This window comes from Schistocerca americana, chromosome 7 (assembly GCF_021461395.2).
Source record: "Schistocerca americana isolate TAMUIC-IGC-003095 chromosome 7, iqSchAmer2.1, whole genome shotgun sequence".
NCBI lineage: Eukaryota > Metazoa > Arthropoda > Insecta > Orthoptera > Acrididae > Schistocerca > Schistocerca americana.
Window position 1 is genome coordinate 374,109,354 of NC_060125.1, and position 18,572 is coordinate 374,127,925.

At 37.1% G+C, this 18,572-nt stretch overlaps 2 protein-coding genes and 1 long non-coding RNA gene across 4 annotated transcripts in view; 2 read left to right on the forward strand and 1 right to left on the reverse strand.

The window, feature by feature from the left end:
• Positions 1-5,014: 5,014 nt before the first annotated feature.
• Positions 5,015-6,020, forward strand: LOC124622064. The gene is made up of 2 exons (XR_006980596.1): positions 5,015-5,280; positions 5,556-6,020. It is a non-coding gene; the product is annotated as an uncharacterized LOC124622064 (long non-coding RNA).
• A 914-nt stretch (positions 6,021-6,934) lies between these two features.
• Positions 6,935-12,834, reverse strand: LOC124622062 (protein cereblon). Its single transcript, XM_047147636.1, has 2 exons — positions 11,196-12,834; positions 6,935-7,057 (listed from the first exon to the last, which is right to left on the reverse strand). The coding sequence occupies exons 1-2, from the start codon at positions 12,431-12,433 to the stop codon at positions 6,991-6,993; spliced, it is 1,305 nt and encodes a 434-aa protein (XP_047003592.1). The 5' UTR covers positions 12,434-12,834; the 3' UTR covers positions 6,935-6,990.
• Positions 12,835-13,123: 289 nt separating this feature from the next.
• The window catches only part of LOC124623161 (protein kinase C and casein kinase substrate in neurons protein 1-like), a 528,164-nt gene continuing 522,715 nt past the window's right edge, over positions 13,124-18,572 (forward strand). For both annotated transcript variants that reach the window (XM_047148959.1, XM_047148958.1), the window contains exon 1: positions 13,124-13,339. The gene's annotated coding sequence lies outside the window, so the exon portion shown is untranslated. The remainder of the gene's footprint in view (positions 13,340-18,572) is intronic.

Sequence of the window (18,572 nt, forward strand, 5' to 3'; positions counted from 1 at the left end):
AAAAACATTAGAAAAATGAGGCTTCTATCCAGGTCACTGCCATATGCACTGATGATGGTCATCTGGCATAGTGCAGAACTGCAGTTCATCACCAAAGACAACATGACACCAGTCTTCAACAGTCCATGCTTCCAAGTTATGACATCATTCCAAATGCAGCCATTTGTTTTGTGGGAGCTGCTAGTCTCCAAACAGTGGTTTAGGGAGTTGCAGGGAGTTCATTACTTGTTCTTGGATGGCAGGCACAGAGGTAATGGGATTACAATATGCTTGGTATACTGTACAGTGATCCTCCCTTGTAGCGACCGGAGTTGGGTATCTGGATTTCTCGATTAATGGTGGTCTTCTGGATATTCAACTGAGTTGTTGTTTCTGTTTTATGTATAGTACAATATTTTGATAACTGATCCAGTCATCAGAATATTTTGCATAAAATGCTAGTGGGAATTCAGTTGAATGCCAAGAAGACCATCATTAACTACTCACGCCAAAAAAATCTGAGAGATGATATGTTGCTTGATTCAAACGGATTCTCAGAATTTTAAGAGCAAACCTCTCTATAATTCAAATGAGTGTTATGTAGTGTCTGTCACTGGAGTTTGATACACTCTGCAATTACTGAATGAATCCATGATAAAATTTGCTGCATTTTGAATATTTTCTATCACCCGTATAAGTACCAACTGGTAAGGGTGCCAGACTAATGAGCAATGCTCAAGAATCATCTAAATGAGCGTTTTGTATGGTACCTTACTTGTGGATTAATTAAGTTTCCTAGGGACCTGCTCTTTAAATTAACCTATATCTGGTGTTTGCCTTTTCTACAACTATGTGTGTGTGATCAGTTTGCTTTAATCAGTACAGATACATACTCCTACATATTTTACAGTTATGACAGTTTCCAGAGATTGACTGCCATTTGTGTCATCAAACAACAAAACATCATTCAGCTCATTCATATATAAGATGTTACAGTGATTTATATCGAGCATGAACTGTCAATCCCTAGCTCAGTGTTGATCCTCTGCTGGTCTTCCCGATTTCACTTTCTTTTTCTGGTTTTGTGGTTTTCGTATAGACAGTAGTATCTTCTGCTAACAACTTCACATGGCTTCCAGTTTTTTCCTCAAAGATTATTTATGTATGTAATAAACAATAGTGGCTATAAGTCACCTGTGGGGTGTTCACATGTGATGATTTCTTCCAATTACAAACAGCATCCTGAGTTATATCTGTTATGAAGTGCTAAATACAATCCAAAGTTAGTCTAATATTTCATAAGTTCATATTTTGTACTGATGTCAGTGCGGATAACGTACTTTATAGCTATGAAAAATAATTTTTCTGAGTACATTTTAGAATGTAGTTAAAAGGAAGGTAGAATAGAAATTTATCAAATTTTGTTTTCATTTATTTTTAATGCATTCATGTATCATATTCTGTAGATTTTTGTGGAATTTAGATATTTAAGGGTGTGAGGCAGCTTTCTAATACATGCTATTATCTGTCTGGTTTTGTGAGACATTGCTACTAATATGGGTGGTTTTGGAAATTTCTTTCTAAATTCAGTTTAAATAATGTTGAGGACTTCACATTGGTTCCTGTGTATACTTCATGCCAATGTTGTTTCTGTTCTCTTGAAAAACTTTGCACTTTTATTTTTGATCGAAGTCCTTTGTAGGCATGTAGTTTACATATATTTTCCACACTTGATTTTACTGCTTTTATTTGGCACAAATGATTTGAGAGACTAACATTTTTTACACCTATATCACACTTTTTCTCAAATAATAATAATAATAATAATAATAATAACAATAACAATAAGTATTCAACAGCAAATAATTCAATACAATCCTTAGAAATATATAGTTTCAGGACATCATACAGCTTATTCTTCTGAATATATTAGTTCACAAATTACAGACTAAAGATTTGTGTGTCATAATAAATATACAAATAACAGTGTTACAAATATTTTTATCATCACCAGATCACCTGTGAATTACATTAATGGCCATTAAAATTGTCGGCCGGGGTGGCCGAGCAGTTCTAGGCGCTACAGTCTGGAACCGCGCGACCGCTACGGTCGCAGGTTCGAATCCTGCCTCGAGCATGGATGTGTGTGATGTCCTTAGGTTAGTTAGGTTTAAGTAGTTCTAAGTTCTAGGTGACTGATGACCTCAGATGTTAAGTCCCATAGTGCTCAGAGCCATTTTGAACCATTAAAATTGCCACACCAAGAAGAAATGCAGATGATAAATGGGTATTCATTGGACAACTATATTATACTAGAACTGACATGTGATTACATTTTCATGCAGTTTGGGTGCATGGAGCCTGAGAAATCAGTACCCGGAACAACCACCTCTGGCCTTAATAACGGCCGTGATACGCCTGGGCATTGAGTCAAACAGAGCTTGGATGACGTGTACAAGTACAGCTGCCCGTGCAGCTTCAACACGATACCACAGTTCATCAAGAGTAGTGTGACTGGCATATTGTGATGAGCCAGTTGCTCGGTCACCATTGACCAGACGTTTTCAATTGGTCAGAGATCTGGAGAATGTGCTGGCCAGGGCAGCAGTTGAACATTTTGTGTATCCAGAAAGGCCCATACAGGACCTGAAACATGCGGTCATGCATTATGCTGCTGAAATATAGGGTTTCGCATGGATCGAATGAAGGGTAGAGCCAAAGGTCGTAACATATCTGAAATGTAACGTCCACTGTTCAAAGTGCCGTCAATGCGAACAAGGGGTGACTGAGACGTGTAACCAGTGGCACTCCATACCATCATGCCAGTTGATATGCCAGTATGGTGATGACGAATATATGCTTCCAATGTGCGTTCACCACGATGTCATCAAACACGGATACGACCATCATGATGTTGTGAACAGAACCTGGATTCATCCGAAAAAAATGACGTTTTGCCATTCGTGCACCTAGGTTCATCGTTGAGTACACCATCGCAGGCGGTCCTGTGTGTGATGCAGTGTCAAGGGTAACCGCAGCCATGGTCTCCGAGCTGATAGTCCATGCTGCTGCAAACGTCGTGTAACTGTTCGTGCAGATGGTTGTTGTCTTGCAAACGTCCCCATCTGTTGACTCAGGGATCGAGACATGGCTGCATGATCCTTTACAGCCATGCGGATAAGATGCCTGTCATCTCGACTGCTAGTGATACGAGGCCGTTGGGATCCAGCACGGTGTTCCGTATCACCCTCCTGAACCCACCGATTCCATATTCTGCTAACAGTCATTGTATCTCGACCAACACGAGCAGCAGTGTCGCGATACGATAAACCACAATCGTGATAGGCTACAATCCGACCTTTATCAAAGTTGGAAACATGATGGTAAGCATTTCTCCTCCTTACACAAGGCATCACGAGGCAACGTCAGTCAACTGCTGTTTGTGTACGAGAAATCGGTTGGAAACTTTCCTCATGTAGGTGTCGCCACCGGTGCCAGCCTTGTGTGAATGCTCTGAAAAGCTAATCATTTACATATCATGGCATCTTCTTCCTGTCAGTTAAATTTTGGCACCTGTAGCACATTATCTTCGTGGTGTAGCAATTTTAATGGCCAGTAGTGTACTTAAAACTATGAGATTGACATACTCACAAAGCACTTTTCATAAAGATGGGCTCATCCAGGGAAAAAACTGATTTTGAATTAAAATTCTTTTTAGCTGGTCTTTTGATTTGCTAGTACGAAGACTGTGAGACTTTTTAGTAGGGCATTGGCTAGCTTCAACCCAGCATGAAATGCATTTTTTCCATACCAGTATAAAACTATTCTGTGGCTGTTAACATGGTAACTGATTTTTTTTGTCTTGTATCATGCTGGTGTAGGTTTGGATTAATTGTTTTCACAAGCAATATTTTTAATGTGTATACATCTATAATGGGAAGCACACCTAATTTTGGAAACAGGTTCCGTCAGGATTCTCTTGGATTGACACCAAAAATAATTCTGATAATTTTTTTTCTGTAGTGTTAATAATGTGCTTAGGTTGGTTTGTGTTGTTGCTCCCCATGTTTCTACCACATAGTTTAAATTTGATGAGAACAATGAATGAAAGAAGTTTTTAGTACACATATATCCTTACAATATAGGTTAATCCTGCTTATGGCAAGTATGTTTTTAGACAGTTTGCAGGCTAAGGAATCTATGTGCATGTCCCATTTGAGTGTGTCCTGGATCACAGTTCCTGAGAATTTTGTCCATTTTTCCTTTTTTACAATGCCATTTCCTATGGACAATTTCATACCACATTCTATTTGTTTCCTGGTGCTAAATTCCATTACTGCAGTCTTTGAAGCACTTGTATTTAGAATACACTTTTACACAGCACCTCCAGATGTCATAGGCTTTATGTTTGCACACAATTGATGTATCGTCTGCATACAATATTTTTTTGGAGAGGAGAACAGTATTGTGTATAATTAACATAAATCAAGAAAAGAAGGGGTTCAAAGAAGGAATCTTGAGACACTCCACCTCTGATATTAGTAATTTTGCATTTGAAAGACCCACTGTTTGTTTTAAGCAACATAAATTGTTTCCTGTTGCTCATATATGATTTTATTAACTCATAGGCAGTTCCTTTTATACCCAGGTTCTATAGCTTATCAAATAATACGGTGATGCTGACACAATCAAATGTTTCTTTCTAGAGCAAGGAACTCCAATAACATATTCCTTGTCCTCTATGGCAGCTATTATTTCGTCTTTTAATTGCGGCAATTGCAGTTGACTTGTTTCTCATAAAACCATTCTGATTTTCAAATATTAGACTGTGTTGACTCAGAAATGTCATTAGTCTAGTATAAATAACTTCGTCAATTTCCTCAGAAAATGCAAGTAAGACTGAGTTAGGGCAGTAGTTTTGTTTTAGATTCATTACCTTCCTTCTAAATTGGGGTTACTTGTGCTATCTTTAGATTGCCTGGGAAACTACCTGGTGCAGTTACATCATTTACTGATGTGGTCATGGCACCAGATTTGTTGTGCACGCAACTATTTAATGTGCTGATAGACAATCTATTGTAACCTGCTGACTGTGTATTTTTTAGTGACCTTACTGTGTGTTTTATTTCTTTGGTGTTTGTTGGGGTCAAGTATATTCTTTGTTTGACTGGAGTATCCTTATATCCATAAAGAAGATTGTTGAAATGGTTACTGATGGATTTTCCAACAGAAGAAAAGTACTCATTATAAACATTTGTGATCTCATATTGACATTTGATGATTTTCTTTTTGTAGTTTATGGTAAGATCACTAGTTGAAGTGTCCTTACAATCACTAAACCTATTTATAAATTTCCAAACAGCTAAGCCATCGTTAGGGTTTCTTAACATTGTGTCTACGTATTTACTTTTAGTTTCTAAGAGCAGATCTTTGTAATAATTGTGATAGTTCCTAAGTTCTGCCTTTCGTATATTATTATTTCCATTCTTAGCATTGCACATAGGAAAGAAAACTAAGTTTTTCTCTTACTGTTTCCACTTCATGATTTATCCAGTTATTTTTTGTATTTTTTGCAGTAATTTGCTGGCAAGGTCATTTCTGGGCATGAAACACTGAAGCAATAATAAAAATCAGATGCAAACTCAATGAAAGTAATGCAGTTCTTTTCACATCATTGTAAGCTTTCTAGCATACTGTTGAGATCTGTAACATTGTCATGATCGGTGTTTTTTTTGGTCATGTATTGTTTCTTTTTGCTGCTGACATGAAGATTTTCAGTTTCTGTCAGTACTGTACACCATGGTGGTCAGAAATGGCAAGCTTCAGAACTCGTGCATTGTACATAAAGTGAGACACATTAGTTATAATGTTGTCAGTGTATGATTTGACACTGTTGACCTCTCTAGAGGGCTCATTTATCAGAAAAGCTAAGTTAAATTGAGCTAGTATTAGCATTAGTTTTTTAGAGCTGGAGTCAATGAACAAGAATTCAGTGTTTATATCTCCAATTAGTGCGATATTAAAAGCCATTTTTATTGCGATGTTTACTGTCTATTTCGACAAGCAGGTGATTAAGAACATTGAAGCAAATGTCTAGGCTACCAAATGGAGGTATGCATAGGGCTCTTTCCCCCAAATGTAGTTAACTGCTGCAAGTTCTGTTAACTATCTGTGCTTAGATATATAATAGTCACTAACTCTCACCACAACGATAATTACCCCACCACCATCTTTCTCTTTTCTGCTGAAGGCAGAGCAAATGTCATAGAGTGTGGCTGACATACGCTAATCAGCTCATCTGTGTAGTGTTCACTTATAACTTTATAACTAAAACATCAGGGTTATTCCTGCAGTGGTAGCCAATTTATTGTGGTTGTTGCCAATACTTTGAAAGTTCTGTTGAATTAATTTGAATCTAAGTTTGAATTGCTGAACACTGGTTGGAAGTGTCACTCTACCAGATTTCTTGTTTTCAAGACTGTGAAAATTTTGCTGTATGATATTAGAGCCGAGTTTCTGCTGCTGGACAATATAGGATGATTTAGGGCTACCAGGCTCTCCAGCAAGCTGTAAAATTATCCCTGGCAATGTTAATTTTCATTGTGATAAGAGCATGAAAGGTTGCCAAAATAGACTATCCCATCATTCGTCAGCAATGACCTGCAGATGACAGTAAGTCGAGTTGCCAAAAATTAATGCGTACTCAGTTATTGAACATGACATAACACTTGAGTAGATTTTAAATGTCAAATTATCATATTTTTCATCCACTTTTTGCTCACTGTGTTCCTGCTATCCACTGATAAAGTTAAAGCTGTTTAATATTCATCCTGAATCCAGATATCATGATAATTTATAGAAGGGATGACTAATAAGGTACTCTTTTACTTTAGTTTTGAATATTTGTGGATTTCCAGATCTTTGCCTGATGTCTGCTGGTAATCTGTTATAGAGTTTTGCAATACAAAGTGTGCAGATTTTTGTACAGAAATTACTCACACATATATTTAATTACAGCATACTATGGCGAGTCTTTCTCTGTCCCTTTCCTCCATGAGTCAGTATTGCAGATTGCTGACTGAAAAGAAAAGATTGTGATAGTACATACAGATAAGAATATAATACAATAAAAGGCTATTGTGAGAAACTTCTGCACAAAATATGTTTCGCAAATTAAGGTTTTCAATATGTATTTTAAAATCTCACTTTTTTGCTTGACTTTTCTGGAAATGGAACATGCAGTATAGTGCTTGCATATACGTGCAATGATTATCATTCCTATGAGCATATGTTCTGTTATGTATCAAGAAGGTAACTTTTTTAGCTGATATTTATTGCTACATCATAAAAGACTACAAAACTAACACTGAATGAATGCTCAAAGACTGCAGATCACCTCCAATAAAGAACTCTTCAACTTGAAGGTGAGATTGAACAACACTATCACCATGGCTATTAACCCACTATGAGGATGCGACAAATAAAAGTTTGGAAATGAAAGCAAAGATTACGTACAAATTACATATACAGGTCTGTTTTGCCTTTATTTAAATTAAATCATACACTAATTATTCATCACAGTATTAAATAGTTTAATCTTTTCCTTCCATAGTATTCCGACCATTTACAATAGTCTGACCAACATACATAGCTTTACAGCAACTGCTAAATTACAGGTGAATAATTCTACACTGGCAGTAAAAATATTCTGTACAGTCTTCAAGCTACATCAGGATATTTATGTTGTATACTGAATAATTAGTATATTGCTCTGAAGCTTTGTGAAAGTTGACTGAATACAATTACTGGACAACAGTACTAATAAAAAAATGGTCACATATTTATCAAACATATCAGATGAATTCAGTTGCACGTAAGGTAAACACTCCCATACTTCACCACCCCCTTAGTTGTATTTGCCCAGCTCAGAAATATAAGTAGCAACATGACTGAATTTGATATAATACATATAATGCTATGACAGTCAACTGTAACTATAGTTTCATATTCATGCATTAAAACTTGTGATCAGGATAAGTATCAAATCCCTTTCAAAAGATATTACATTGGTAGCATCTATACAATATATATTTATTTCTGTTTAACAAATACTGTACATATGTGCTTTTAAAAAAGAATACAACCATTCAATCAGTCTGTTCTTTCATACTGTTAGACCTAACACTTTCTTTAAGTCTGAGAACTTTCTTCAAATGGCATATTTAAAAGAGTAAGGTAGTGATTCTTGACAGTTTTCTAAGAACAGAAAGTATAATTTTCAACCTCAAATTAGGATGCTTGTTAGTTTTTATCTCAGGATCCTTAGACAACATTTGTTTGATGATTTTTCTAACATTTTATCAGCATGACAGGCTGCCATTGTCAAAGATTCTCCCTCCAGTGCTGGTAGTGATCACCAGCAATGGAGGATGAATATATTACAATGCCAGCCACTCATGCTGTTAAAATGTTAGAAAAAACATTAAACAAATGTTGATCGAAGAATCTGAGACAAAAGCCAACAGAAATTATAAAAAAAAAGTAGTCACAAAATCTTCAACAATTTTGTGCTCTATAAGGATGTTAGTCATTTACAGCTCAAAACAGAACAAAGTTATAATCAATAGCTCTTTAACTTATTTAAACAACAGAAAATCTGGGATGGAATAATGACAATATTATGAAAAGAATAGTCGCTACTCACCACATAGCGTAGACTTTTTTGTTTTTCCTATCTGCAACTTAGCATCCCTTCTATGTGGTGAGTGGAAACTGCCCTTTTCATAATATTACCTTAATTAAGTTAGATTCACATTCTTAACAAAGAAAACACTAGTCATGGTCAGGAAGCACTCGTACGAACATTTCTTTATTGATGGACAAATAGTCTTCTTGAACAGATAAAAGTTATACCCACAACTAGTATTCAAATGTGCACAAACTACTGTCAGCTTTATGTGCCATTTTTAGTTTTAAATTTTTATTGCTATGTGATACTCTGCTTTCAATTTTGTGGTAAAAATCTTTGTAGTCTGGAACATCTGATGTGCATCAGCAAATACAGAAAGTGGTAGATCTTACAATCTTACTTTGTTCGGTCACAATGACTTGGAACTATTGGGTTGCTCACTAATTGCAGATTATTTTTATTCAACAAAGCTGACATACAGAATTACACAGTACAATGACCTGAAGCTACTGAACTTCTTGAATCAGAAAAAATATGTAAATCTAATTCACAAATCTAAGACCCTCAGTAACCCTGTCACACATTTCAAATTTTCCCAGTAACCACTTCACTGCAGGCAAAATATAACAATTTATGTATAAACTATAGAAGTCAACTCTGAATTTTCAATTTATTTACAGTATCACAGTAGTTACCAAAAATGATGCTCTATACCTAAGAAATGATAAATTAAATTGAGATTATCAAAGTTATTTTGCACAGGAAAAACTATTAATGTATGTCCAGAAGGCATTTGAAACTCTTATGTTCAAGTCACAATTTCAAACTTAAAAGGAATACCAGGATGTCACATGAGTCAAAGCACAATTTGTTGACACTATAATAGCATTCTCAGAAATATGTTTCTACGTAGCGTTACATACATATTGGAAGTATCACATCATTGTGCCCTCCGCCATTATTAAATAATTCTGAGTCACTTACTCGTATCTTCTATAAAGGGTTACACATTTTGTTTTATTGCTATTTTCATGCTGAATTTGGCTATGTTATGGCCAGTTAGCATATATGACAAGCCTTCCAAAAGTCTATAAGTCTTCATAGGTTTACAGCTTAAGACATACAGATGATTCCAACAAACATTATGTAGGAATCTTATCAGGCATCAGATATGAGAATATTTTTAAAACTTCATCACTGTTGACACCATGTCATTTTAGAGCCACTTTGTTGTGCTTTCCATATGCCTTTAAATTCGTTTGTCATATTATTCCTTTGTTTGTTTTTAGTTACTAGTAATTCAGTCACTTTTACCTTGTTATGGACTTCCAATAGTTATTTCTGCCTTTTTGCACCAAAATTTGATTTTTTTAAAAAATATTCACTTTCTTTAATGACATTCAAATAACCCCCACCCTCTCTGTTTGAAAGTGTTCCAAAAAGAACAGCAAAATTTAAAAACTTCTCATTTCATCATAATTTCTGTTAATCATTTTCAATATTTTAAATCTTTTACCTGAGTGACGACCCGTCATTTTTATAATTTGACTTTTCTTTAAAAGCTTCCCCTATCTATCACTACAATGTAATAATTTTGAAAATATGGAAATATTGTGCACAGTCTGCACAGAGCAGCTTATTTGACGTGTGTTACTGTTTTACATGAAACAGTAATACTTCACAAGACAAATAATGCTCTTCTCTCTCTCTCTGAGTAAATCAGTCAATTTTATCTGTGAAGAATGTTGGAGATTGTTGTCTTTCACCAAAATATTATGGGATTTTGCTTGCTGGTCAATTAGCAACTATCATTGTCTACAAAGCACTACTGAAATTATAGTTTTGGAGGAAGGGGGAGGGACAGGGAGAGAGAAACAAATTTCTCCAGTGGAATCAGAACTAAATATAAGGTATGCGATCACTTTTAATGTTCTGTACTTGAAAAGCATTTAAAACAAAAGCATTTTATCTTTTTAATGTGGCTCTAAAATATATTACAGTAAACCTCTGATTAAAGTCAAAGATAAATGCTACAGACAAATATGCCTTGCAGCTTCATTCATACTGAATTTTGGTCAATGTTCTTCCTGCTTTGTGATACATTGGAATGAATTTGCAAAAAAAATGTAATGATGAATATTTCCAATTCCAACATCCTTCAACTACTAATCACGTTTTCTACTTAACAACCAATAATGATCCCAATCTTCTTAGTACATAAATGAGCAGAAAGAATAAATAGCATTCTGCTAATATTGATATTCAAAATTCTGGACTACAACACACATACATACAAAAATATACTAAATGTGCTTTCTTCATTCCTTATAACAGTCTTTAGTAATCTCACTATCTTAATCAGGTCACTGTACTTCCCTTCTCACTACTTTATACAACTTTCCAAGTATTTTACATAAATATCCAAAACAAATTTATATATTTGCAGCCAGCCATAATGAGATAAATATACACAATGCAAGAGTATACATTAATACATTAAACAAGTCTAAATTAGTTTTCTGCTTACATGACAAGCATTGTTTCATCATCATCATCTTGTGGTGACAATTTTGGTGCAAGTGACCTGCGACATAAGCACCAGAATGTATCTGGTTTTAGACCTTTTTTCACTGCAGTAAATTTCCACCCCATGTGTTTATGGCATTGCCTACATTGAGCTATTGTCCACCCATAACCTGGGAACCATGAATATTCAGTATCTGGCTCCTCACTCAAAAGCTCTAACCCTTGTACTTTATACAGTGTCATAGTCTCATGTACATAGCCACCAGGATTTACATACGTACCCTGAGGGCCTTCAACAGACATGGGAAATACGTCACGTTTTCTGGCAACTATTGTGCCACAATCACTGCAACAAAATAGTTTACACCTTTCTAATATACAAAGTTCAAGTCGAAGACGTTGAACAGCTGAATTAATGCTTAGCAGCCTAAGCCTCTGTTCATCAACAATAGGCAAGTTTTGTGCCACCCAGAAAGATAATTCTACGGGATCCTTTGGAATCGCTACATTACTTCTTCCACTGCTTACATGCTGCAAGTGATGCATTATTCTTGGTATCAAATATTCTGTCTGGTACTGCATATACACCCAAATTGGCCAACGTGTTTGTACAGCATCTCGAGCATTTAAACAGGACCACTGCTGCAGATTTTTGAATTGTCTCAGGCGATTCAGTGAAAGGTGTTTAATTTCCTTCAAAGGGTCAGGCAAAATAACTTCTGGTAATATTTTAACCTTTGCTATTATATTCCCATCGACTTGTCGATTTGACTCAATCACCCGAAACCTTTGCCTCCCCTTTGCCTTGATACGGAAACCGAAGTCAGACTCCTCATCCTGGAATTCGTATATTTCCGCTGTTGTCCCAACATTCGCTATCGTCGCAGGAGATGAATTTACATACTTTATACAAATTACGCCAAATATTCGATCAGTGTTGATACTTCGCCGTAGCATACTGACTGTTGGTGGGTAAAAAACTGTAAGTGGTAGAGTCTGTCCTGGCACCAAGACAACTCCAGGCTGAGGAAGAATTGGGATTGTCTGCAACGAACCATCATCTAATACAATTCTTCCTCTCACTTCTTCGAGGTCTCCCAGATAGGTATGTTTCGCAGGCAAGGCGGTATCAAACTTCTGTTGAATGTCGTCGTCCTTAGTATCACCTTCATCTTCACTGCTTGAATCATTATTGTTTACCGGAACCATCGCACCTGACGCCTCTCCACCCCCTTCCATTGCAATCAAACACCGTAACGTCACACAAACATCAACCTTAACACAGACGCTACTATAATAAGCAAGCCGAAGATTGTATATCTATAAACATGGCCAGGATCGCCAATGCATGAAAATCATGTTTCTCGATTATAAGCGACATTGGTGACATTTATAGCGTTTTTAGTATTTTTTGCCTTTGACCATAATTAATCATTAAATATTTAGCATTTCACAAGTTGACCGCTTTTTCAAATATCATCATCATAACCATTTATTGGTCCATTCTGCCCCATTACATACTTTCCATTATGCATTTAATAACATAACCTAGTACAACGTATTTCCAAGAGGATAATAACAAAGAGCTAAATAAAAACACCAGATTTAATAACTTTCCATTCGCCACCACAGACGCAGTACTGTTCTCGCAACGATACTAAACAGAGATAACTTTGTTTACTTTAACAGAGGCAAATCTAGTAACAGTCATCGTTGCCTAGATAGCCAACTAGCTAAAATATGACTTATTATGTGTTATAAATTGATAAAAGAGCTACTGTGTTTTTGCGTAATTTTTTCTTATCTTCATCACCAAGATAACGTAGCAGAGAAATTTTTTTATGGAGGTAAATTCAGGGAGCGTCTTCGTAACGATTCGGGCGACATCGGATGTTTACGTGATTTAGCCACACCCATACAGGGATGCTTGAGCGGTATAGTTCGTGTGTTTAGCAGCGTGACGCGAGCGAAGTGTAGGACAGGCGTCAAATTATTCTGTCCAGAAGGTGTGTTTTGATATCAGGTCTTTTTTATTTTTGCGTTAAAGTGCGCGCTAGGATATTACGTACGCGAGGTTCGCGTGTGCATGTGTATATGTGTCGGAATACTTGATCTCCATTGGAATAGCAGAGCTGATATTTACAGGTAAGGTGCAAGATACTAGCAGTATCTTCGTAATTCGTGAAGTGTTATAAACTGTATCGCAGCATGGGTTAGTATTCATTGCTGCAAGCATGCAACTATGAGTATTCACCCGTGTGTCAAATAAGTTCAAGTTTTTGTTCGAAATTACAAGTATTACTGTTATTGTTTTGTGCTTTCGCTTATAGGTGCCAGTTACGGACCTGAAATTTTTGCGATATTTTATTCACTGTAGCGCAACTTTACATGCAGTATGTTTGTGATACCTTTTGGGTTACAACAACGCACCTATCTAGACTAGTAATAATGTAAAACAATAGGATAATCGTATTAGAAATTTTCATTCCGTTGTGCAAAACGTACCCGTGAGTTTGGACTAGAAGAACAAAATGATCTGACATTTTGTTTAACTGTGCCTTAAACCATCTGCTAATTGGAAATAACGTTAATCTTTCTGACATAGTGATCTGATGAGTGAAGTTTATAAACTTACCGGCACTTGCCCTTTATGGAGTATCAAGAAAGCAATCTTGGAGCACACACAGTTATTTATCGTCGGATAAAGTGTTCGGATATCACTAAGAAATATTTGCCCTAAAACATAATAGTTCACCTACGTACTTCGGTTGGTTGCATATCTGCTTAATGATCTGCCTGTCCTGTTTTGTTCTTAAACCGGCATAATTTGTTTTTAAATTGGTTTGTGGAAGTTACTGTGTGCCATTCGCCAATTTGATAAGTGCCTAACGAACTAAAACGTTTGTAGAATTCTTGTCAGATGGAAATCTGCGTGTAATTCCTCAGCTCGTAGATGACGCTGTCTGTTGCAGCGTTTCGTAGTGTCTAAACAAGACAGGCCAAAAAACAATAGGTTGCCTCTAGAATCTTTAAAGTTTCGTAGATGTCAGTTATTACTAAAATTCGCACGGACATCACATTACCCCAGAATGGTAGCACTAGAGCATGCATAAAGTAACCCGTGTTTAGTAAGTTTTTTTGTAAAGACGCGTCTACATGCTACTGGCTCCCCTATCTTCGTGCTTCACGGTTTAGAATTGCAGTGGTAGGAGCAAATACGACCTCTCGCCCAGTACAAACAAATTTGTTGCGTATGCGGGAAAATCACGTTAATTTTATTTACACACTACGTTGGGTGTCAGGTCATTAACATATGATTATTACAGTTCTTATTTATTATCCATGTGTAAGCATACAAATGCAATTGTCATTTTGTTTACATACGCCAATAAATGTACAGGTATGTACGTAATGAGGATGATACGATGTGATGCATAACATATTATCTTCCAAAACAAACATCGCAAATTCATTATATGCTGTATACAGAAACAACATAAATTAACCAACATTTTATCAAAGAGACCATTTTTGGGACCCATTTTAAATTCTTCTGTTGAATAAAGTGTCATTTGTCTCATCCGTGTTTCTGCGTGAACTGCTTGTGTCGCACCATATGCCTGTGCTGGCAACAAGTTAAAATAACTAGGTGTTATTAAGTGTCCTGGATTTTCTGAAATCGGAGGTTGGGATGTCAGTCTGCTGTTCGTTTGACTCTACTCCACAGATGTTTCCAATAGCGGGACATTTCCTGCGCGCATTGACGTGTTTTTTAATGCGTCTGATGAGGAACCGGTATATTTGAATCAGCTAAGAAGAACGGAACAGCGTAAAAATCTTATGATCTTGTGTGCCTGAATATGAATTGTTCACATCGTACATACTTACGTACATAAACATTTTGAACACCTTGTTTCCGTCCCATTTTGACTGGAGACTTCATAGATGGTGCATTCTGGTTTCTATGACTTAGTTGATATTTAAAGGTAATAAATATTGCTAATCGAACTATGGCAAGAAACTAAATCAGTTAAAGTGCCCCGCCTTCACTGCAAAAGTCGAAAGGTCTTTGTGCGATCTGCCTTCGTTTCTATGCTTCCATTAACTGCAGCCGATACGAAAGAATGCGTTGGTCAGTTTGGAGAACTGTCATGCCGCAACAACTAAATTTTGTAGGTGATAAAAAATCTTATTACGGTAAATCTCAGATAATTGCTGATTGTCCACTCGCAGAAGTGTACGAGAACCTGTGGCTTGAAGGTTTGAGGTAGAGCCCTTCATTTCTTTTCTGTAAGATACACATGAGTCGATAACGTGACAGCGGTAATTCAAAAGAAGTTTGAAACAGCGGTGTATGACCACTCTTAGAAAATGATTTTGCTGAGTGCAACAAATTTCATATGAACCACCGACCGCTGGATTTCTAGTGGCTGGGGGACTGCGAATGAACTATGATACGTTTGAATGACTTTGTTACGTAGCAGCTGCCTCACGGATTATAGCAATGGAATACAGTGAAATATAACTCAACGTAAACGTGAAACAACCAATAAAATTTCGTTTGACATGTTTTGGCGATTGTAAGTAGACAACAGTACACTGTACTGACCCATCGCGACCTTTTTTTTGCGACGGCTTCGACCATCTGATAAAACAATGTGCCATGCCCGTTTGTAGTTAATCAACATAGTTTTCTCCTGTATGTAAACAGGAAACAGTGATTTAAGTGACCTACGTGGATTTTCGTTTTTATTAGACTGTTGTATAGAAGTAATCTTTTGCTTTACTTTGTTAAACTATAATATTTCACAAGATGGATTCATTTGGAACAGGTGTGGATGGACATTCTATTTGAACAGAAGATCGTTGTACCTGTATATTGCGTTCGACGATTTTAGAGTTTCGTTGATGGCTTTGTCTGTTCCTGATTCCATTCTCTCATCTGTCCACACAAAATAGGTACTATTTGCTATTGCCTTAAATATTGAAATTCGCAAAGGCGATAATAGTTTTTAAACAGGTAGCGAAGGGAAGAATAAGTGGATTTCCATTTCCACATATTGGTTGCATTCCTACTGATCTACGTTTGTGCACAGAGACCAAGACTTGGTCAAACTGCTATGCATATTTGAGTTCATAGGTAAAGCTCAGAGACGAAAACTGTGTTAAGTACTAAGAAAAGAAAAATCCAAGAACCGTTGGGGAATCGGTCACTGGAAAGCTATTATCGTATAATGGTTCAAATGGCTCTGAGCACTATGGGACTTAACTTCTGAAGTCATCATCCCCTAGAACTTAGAACTACTTGAACCTAACTAACCTATGGACATCACACACATCCATGCCAGAGGCAGGATTCGAACCTGCGACCGTAGCGGTCGCGCGGCTCCAGACTGTAGCGCCTAGAACCGCTCGGCCACCTCGGCCGCCTATATTATAGTGACGGATAAATAAAACTTCGTTTAACATTGGATGGTGCTACAGACATTTCACGTTCGAAAAGCCGTCGTTATATCCATTTTCAGTGTTAACAAATTCTGAGGTAGGTTACTTCAATTGCTGCTTCCAAATCAGTTTTGTAATCTGGAGTGTAAGGTAGCGTGTGATTCTAAAGATAAGCGAACCTGCAGTGAGTCCGTATGTACTAAGAACATCAGTGTTAGATCGAAAATTGTTAGACATATGTAGTACAAGTGGCATTGCTTGTAAAGGAATACCAGATTTTCGGATTTTAACAAGGTTTAAATTCCAGCTGTCAATTTGATGAATGCTTCTTCATAGGAAGCGGCAAAACTGCAACTCTCTCTCTCTCTCTCTCTCTCTCTCTCTATTGCAGTAAACCTTACAAAATTTCTAACACCTTTTAGGATTTTCAGCTGATAGCTGTGTATAACGAATCGGCAGTCCCTGGTAACCTGTTTGTGTGTTTCAGTGTTGACGTGATAGGTAACTGTCAAAGTACGTATTGTCACGCAGAACAAAACAATAGATCTCAAAAACGTCAAGAGTTGCAAATCTTCTGGGGCGGAACTTGATGATAATATTCTGGCCATTAAGACTTCATTGAAAATGAAAATTAACTGTGTAGTGGCGCAGAGTGGACGGTAGAATAAGTTACAATTTATCGGGAGATAATGACTGATATTGCTGCGATTCAACTATACAAAGGAAGTTGTCAGCAGGATCTCGATAACCAAAGTTCATCATACGATCCGCATAAAATCCATAGGCATCATACACCTGCCTTGTAGACAAGCTACACATGGTAAATTCAGCATGAGTAATCATTAAAGTCGAGTGTCGTTAACTCTGCAATTTGGTAAAACACAGTAATCAAATTATCCTGTAAGGGAGTATTGTAAACGGTTACACTGAGCCAGTCTCCTCGAATTCTCTCTTAAGTATTTTGATCCATTTCTAAACTCGTGTGATGTGAGTGTATAAATCGTTTCCTGCATAAATAATTCGTAAAAGGGCTAAGAATAGTCATCACCATTAGGTTTACATCTACATCCATACTCCGCAAGCCACCTGACGGTGTGTGGCGGAGGGTACCTTGAGTACCTCTATCGGTTCTCCCTTCTATTCCAGTCTCGTATTGTTCGTGGAAAGGATTGTCGGTATGCCTCTGTGTGGGCTCTAATCTCTCTGATTTTATCCTCATGGTCTCTTCGCGAGATATACGTAGGAGGGAACAATATACTGCTTGACTCTTCGGTGAAGGTATGTTCTCGAAACTTTGACAAAAGCCCGTACCGAGCTACTGAGCGTCTCTCCTGCAGAGTCTTCCACTGTAGTTTATCTATCATCTCCGTAACGCTTTCGCGATTACTAAATGATCCTGTAACGAAGCGCGCTGCTCTCCGTTGGATCTTCTCTATATCTTCTATCAACCCTATCTGGTACGGATCCCACACTGCTGAGCAGTATTCAAGCAGTGGGCGAACAAGCGTACTGTAACCTACTTCCTTTGTTTTCGGATTGCATTTCCTTAGGATTCTCCCAATGAATCTGTCTGGCATCTGCTTTACCGACGATCAACATTATATGATCATTCCATTTTAAATCACTCCTAATGCGTACTCCCAGATAATTTATGGTATTAACTGCTTCCAGTTGCTGACCTGCTATTTTGTAGCTAAATGATAAAGGATCTATCTTTCTGTGTATTCGCAGCACATTACACTTGTCTACATTGAGATTCAATTGCCATTCCCTGCACCATGCGTCAATTCGCTGCAGATCCTCCTGCATTTCAGTACAATTTTCCATTGTTATAACCTCTCGATGCACCACAGCATCATCCGCAAAAAGCCTCAGTGAACTTCCGATGTCATCCACAAGGTCATTTATGTATATTGTGAATAGCAACGGCCCT